Raw genomic sequence first — 5,624 nt, 5'->3', positions numbered from 1 at the left:
AGGACTCTCTCTCTCTCTCTCTCTCTCTCTTTTAATTTGTAGTATTGGGGATTGAACCTAGGGCCTTCCAGCTGAGCTGCCTCCCCGGCCCCTTTCATTTTTAAAATTTTGATACAGTAAGTAACTACGTTGCCCAGGAGGGGCTGGAACTTTCTGTGCTCCTGCCTCCGCCTCCCAGAGGGCTGGGATTACAGCAGGGCAGGAAGGGCACCTGTGGCTGGGACAGTGGCCTTGAATCTGCGGTGAAGACCCAGGCTGGTGATGCAGGTCACCCTTCCTCGTGTCTGTGAGAGTCCCTCCGGCCTGCCTCCCCGAGGAGCCTTGGGTCCCACAGTTCGTCCTGTGCCAGGGCACCCTGAGCCTCCGTGGCTTCTCGCAGCCTACTGCTGGCAATTTCTCCACCAGTTCTGCCTGGCCTGTCATCACTTCCTCGGCCTGGGTAGGGCTGTTGGGACACAAACCGGGGACTGGGCCCTTTCCGGTAAACACGGCCAACTTCCACGCCCCCAGGTTGCCCCATGGCCTTCAGGCTGATGGCAGATGCTGCCATTTCCGTGATGAGTTTGCCCATTTCCTGCCACTCACATCTTCCGGTCCAGCTTAGCACAGCTCCCCTTCTCTCCAAAGTCCCCAGAGCTGTCTGTCCGTGGGGAGTGTTTTGGGGTGGTCTGATGACAAGTCACAGTCACTGGTCAGCCCGCACAGGCTGCTGGCTGGATGCCGTCCCTCACGATTGCTTTTAGTATCCGCCAGGGAGACCAGGGGAAGACTGAGTGATGCCCCCTGCCTTAGAGTCCTTCCTCTCACTGTGCAGCCTGCAAATAGGGTAATGATACCTGCAGTGCCCATGGTACAAGGCTGCCAGAGAATCAGCTGAACTGGTAGATGTAAACACACTTTGAAAATGTGACGCTTTGCTTTAGGGTTAGGTGGTGCCTGCCAAGGTTGGTATGACAGTGCCTGGTGAATAACAGTTTTATAGTATGGGCTGATTATTGGCTCAAAACTAGTCACAACAGGAAGGTGCTTGTTTTCCTGTCTGGAGGTCCGTTCACCTCTTTTCAAGGATGTTGGACTGCATTGGATTGATGGATTTACATTCTACCTTCCTCCAAAAGTGATTTAAGATGGGTGGGTGTGATGCAAGGAATTTCCACATTAGCTAGGGAAAGACCAAAAGTTCAATTTTGCCACATTCATTCTCTCAATAAACACTCAATGAGCCCTTGGTAGGGGCCGGGTCTTGGGAGTGTGGAAATAAATGCAGCTTCCCTTCTAAAGGGACCCCTGGTCTCAAAGACAGACAGTAAACAGGTGAATCATAATTCAGCAGGGCTCATGTTGCGGTGGAAGAGCGGAGAATTAGCCTGTGTAGAAGGGGTGGAGGATGGACAAGCAAAGATGGACTTGGAACAGGAGATGCCTGAGCTGGGTCAGGAAGGGCAGGGAGGGTGCTGCCAGGATGAAGAGGCATCTGGGCAGGGACAGGAAGTGAATTCTGTCACTCGCGCGCTAAGTCACCTAAATCTGGATGAGAGGGAGGTGTGCGTCTCTCCTGGGGCCTCCGTTTCCTCATCTGTACAATGCCAATTGACCAGAACCTACCTCATAGCATTATGGTGAGAATTGACTGAATTGATGCCAGAAAAAGACCTTGGAACAACTCCTGACACGTGGCACCTGCCCACGAGTGTTAGTTGTCATTTCACTGTTTCATTGCCTGTTGTTATGGATCGTGTTTGCAGTTCTGAGCATGCTGGACACTGGGCTATGTCCAGGGCAGGCAGAGAGGCACCGTCCTGCCCTGGAGGGTACACAGTTGAGGTAGAGAATCAGGCATAGATCGGAGGAGTTACTATGGCTCCCTTGACACTGCATTCCATAAACAATGTGTAAAATTTCATGAAAATATCATGCACATTTAGAGAAGTGCACAAGTTTTAAATATTTTACCTGAATTATCAATCCTCACAAGTTAGACAGTTTAAGGTAGAAGCACTTAAAAACTTTGAAACAGTAATTGTGGTAAATTACACATAACTTCAGAGGTACTGTCTTCACCATTGCAAGTAGACATTTCAGCAGTGCTAGGTACATAGTTGTGCAGTAGATCTCTAGATCTTCATCTTACAAAACAGAAACTCTAGAGGCTGGGCTTGTAGCTCGGTGGTAGAGCAAGTACTTATCTGATGTGGTCTTGGTTCAATCTCCAGCACCTAGACAAGCAAACAAACAAAGAGACAAAAAACAAACCAGGAAGCTGGGTGTGGTGGTGCACGCCTATAATCCCAGCACTTGAGAGGCTGAGACAGGAGGATTGCTGTGAGTTTGAGACCAGCCTGGGCTACACAGTAAGTGCCAGGTCAGTCTCAACTACATAGTGAGACCCTGTCTCAAAAAACAAACAAACAAGCAAACCAAAACAAAAAACAATACCCCCCACAAACCCAGGAAAAACTACCTCCATTGAAAAATGAGTGTCCATTCCTCTCCTCTCACCCCCTAGCAATGGCCATTCTACTTTCTGTGTCCATGGACCTGACTACTCCAGGCACCTCACATGAAGTGGAATCACAGTATTTGTCTTTTTGGTGACTTTTATTTCACGTAGAATACGATTCTTAAGGTTCACCAAAGCTGTAGCATGTCAGAACTTCCTTTCAGAAGCTGCACGGTACACCGTGTGTGCAGGTATCGGCTTTATTTAGCCATCCATCTGCGGACAGACACTTGGAGTGCTTCCACTGTTTGACTTTTATGAATCACGCTGCCAAGGGCAAGGGCGCACAAACATCTTGTGACCCTGCTTTCGATTCTTTTGATTATTCTATTTCTTTTAAAGGAATTATACTATTTTTCATGGCAGCCACACTATTTTTCCTTCCCATCAGTAGTTCACAAGATCTGTAAATCCTCTGCGTCTTTGCCAAAACTTGTTACTTGCTGTGTTTTTAGGTAGCAGCCCATCTTCACAGGCGAGAGGCGATATCTCATTATGGCTTTGATTTGGACTTCCCTAAGGATTAGTGATGTTGAGAAGCTTTTCATACGCATACTGGCCAATTTTATATTTTCTCTGGAGAAGTGTCTAATTTTTTGTCCATTTTTACTGGGTTGATTTGTTGTTGAGTCCTCAGAGTTTTCTTATATTCCGGATCTTAAACCCTTATCAGATACATGATTCACAAGTATTTTTCCCACTCCACAGATTGAAGGAGCATTCTATTCTCAATCGCCTCTTAATACTTGACATAACTAAGGCAAAGAGAGGGTGAGTAACCAGCCCAAGGTCACAAAGCTATCAAGTGAGGGGGGAAAGAAGCCGGAAGGGCTGTGGAAGGAACCCGGAAGGAGCGAGGCCAATCCAGCTCGGCCACAAGGAGGCACTGGTGGTCTAGGCGCTGGCTAAGCACACGGTCAGTGGTTGTTTATTTGCATGAAGGAAGGAAAGAGGAAAGGAGTTTTCCCAGCCAAGTCATATTCTTGTCAGATCACATTCTGGAGTGAGATCCTAGGGTGCTTGTTCCGGGCTCTGACGCACCAGCAGGGGAAAGCTGAATAAGTCACTTGGCATTCTCAGCTTCCTCATCTGTGCACAGGGCAGGTTGGAAGGCCCATCTTTCTAATAGGCGCATTGGGAGGCTCTCATGAGAAATTATGGATATAAAATGCATAGTTATATGAGAAATACACCACCAAGCTGCAGGTTTGAAAGCCAGTGTTCTGTGGTGGTGGGGAAGGGTCTCTCCTCCTGAAGTCCTGGGAACCCACTGCCTCCTCTTCTCTTGTGAATAAGGCACACCTGTCTTCTCTAAAGAGCTGTGCCCTCAATTCTACACGTGGGCTCCTCTCTTCAGCCCACACTCCTGAGGGCCGAGACACAGTGACCATCCCAGGAGAGCTGGAGTCCCTGCCACGTCCTTCCCGTGCTTGGGTGCCTACTGCAAGCCAGCCTTTGTCTCCCAGGGCACAGCGCGCCTCTTGCTCAGAGCACAGTGGTCGTGAGGGTTGTGGGTTGCAGGGTAGGAAAGACGCAGCCCTTGGCAATACAGAGTTCAGCCACCCACCCTGAACACAATATCCCTAGCAATACTCCACCTTTCATTACCAAAAGCCAGCAACTGGAGTTCTTAACTTTTTTGAGGTCTTTGACTCTTTTAGGACTTTGATGAGGGCTGGGGATTTAGCTCAGTGGTTCCACCGCCTGCCTCCCAAGCACAAGTTCTCAAGTTCGATCCCCAGTACAAAAAACAAACAAAAAAAGAAATGGAAAAGCCATGGCAGAATGTTCTATGCACACACTCAGAATGCTGCATTCTGTTTAATTTCAATGTAAATAATGTGTCAGCCGCTCACAAAAACATGAGATTAGCATAGGGGTCGGGGTGGAGGGAGGATGGGCTTCCAGGGCCTTGGGAGGGGAGCACCTGCCGTGGCCTCCTGGTCTTCCACTTTCTGTACCCCCCCACCTCTCTGAAATGCTCGCTCTGTGCAGTGATTGCCACATCCACTGGGTTGGGAAACAGCAGCTATAGCAACTCTGTGAGGCCCGAGGCCACAGGCCAGCCCAGCCTACCCGCTATAAAAGGGAGCCGCCGCTCAGCCCCGCACATCCTCATCCTTCGTCAACTCTGTTTTGGGGCAGAGCTGGTGAGTGGGACTGTCTGGACCTGCCCGGAACTGCGGGCTTTCTTTCGGGAGGCTCAGGGGGAGTGGAAGAACCTTCTCTGAGAAAGGGAACAGAAGGGTCGGGGGGCCTGAGGGAAAGTTCCGAGTCCTGGAGGGTGAGAGCAGGGCAGGGGTAGGGGAGGAGTGCAGTCCCCTCACGCTGTCCACTCACTGGGCAAGGGCACAGTCATCTGCCAGGCAGGGCCTTTCTTGGGTGGAGAGAGTGGAGCCACAGGGAGAGTTAGTGGCCCTGTGTGTGTGTGTGTGTGTGTGTGTGTGTGTGTGTGTGTTGCATCCTCTCCTATACCTGCGTCTGTCTCACCTGTTAAAGACACAGCTGTCTGATGGTGCTAGTTATTTGGGTGGAAAGGCCAGGTGAAGCCATTCCTTGGGGTCTGGAGGGGCAGTGCTCACTCTGCCACTGGCAAGGCCATGGTCCCCACCTCAGGGTCCCCATGTGACTCCTACCTTCAGGTGGACATCCTCTCATCACCATGGCAACTGAACTAGAGAAGGCCTTGAACCAGGTCATTGAGGTCTACCACAAGTACTCCTTGGTTCATGGGAACCCCCATGCCCTCTCCAAGAGTGACCTGAAGAAACTGATAACCACCGAGTGTCCTCAGTACACCAAGGTGAGGAGGGGCTGGGTGTGGGCGCCCAGGGTCTGTGGTCTTTATGGTGTCCTCTCTAGGCAGCCACGCCTCAGCTTTCTCTGAGATCCTTCAGCTCTGCCTCTCTCCCCTTACACCCTTCACAGAAAAAGACTGCAACTACCTGGTTCAAACAGCTGGACATCAATGAAGATGGCGCAGTCAACTTTGAGGAGTTCCTCCACCTTGTGGTAAAAATGGGTCTGAGAGTCCATGCAGAGAGCCACAGGCATGACCAGCACTGATAGGCCCCCACGCTTGATCCTGCAGAATAATAAAGCTACCAATACCTCAGACCTCCCT

The 5,624-nt window shown here is 50.3% G+C and overlaps 1 protein-coding gene across 1 annotated transcript; it reads left to right on the top strand.

Annotated features, from left to right (window-relative positions):
* The first annotated feature begins 4,580 nt into the window (after positions 1-4,580).
* On the top strand, positions 4,581-5,624 carry S100a8 (S100 calcium binding protein A8). The gene is made up of 3 exons (XM_010643743.3): positions 4,581-4,650; positions 5,143-5,303; positions 5,429-5,624. Exons 2-3 carry the CDS (start codon positions 5,163-5,165, stop codon positions 5,564-5,566), a joined length of 279 nt encoding a protein of 92 aa, XP_010642045.1. The 5' UTR covers positions 4,581-4,650; positions 5,143-5,162; the 3' UTR covers positions 5,567-5,624.

Source organism: Fukomys damarensis, unplaced genomic scaffold, assembly GCF_012274545.1.
Source record: "Fukomys damarensis isolate Sample0158 unplaced genomic scaffold, DMR_v1.0_HiC HiC_scaffold_33, whole genome shotgun sequence".
NCBI classification, from domain to species: domain Eukaryota; kingdom Metazoa; phylum Chordata; class Mammalia; order Rodentia; family Bathyergidae; genus Fukomys; species Fukomys damarensis.
The sequence above is the reverse complement of the archived record's forward strand: the minus strand, read 5'-3'. Positions and strand labels throughout refer to the sequence as shown.

Excerpts from the sequence above, each read along its gene's own strand:
- S100a8 (XM_010643743.3), top strand. The coding sequence starts at position 5,163 with ATGGCAACTGAACTAGAGAAGGCCTTGAACCAGGTCATTGAGGTCTAC. Across the intron at positions 5,304-5,428 it reads AGTGTCCTCAGTACACCAAG|AAAAAGACTGCAACTACCTG; the intron begins GTGAGGAGGGGC and ends CACCCTTCACAG.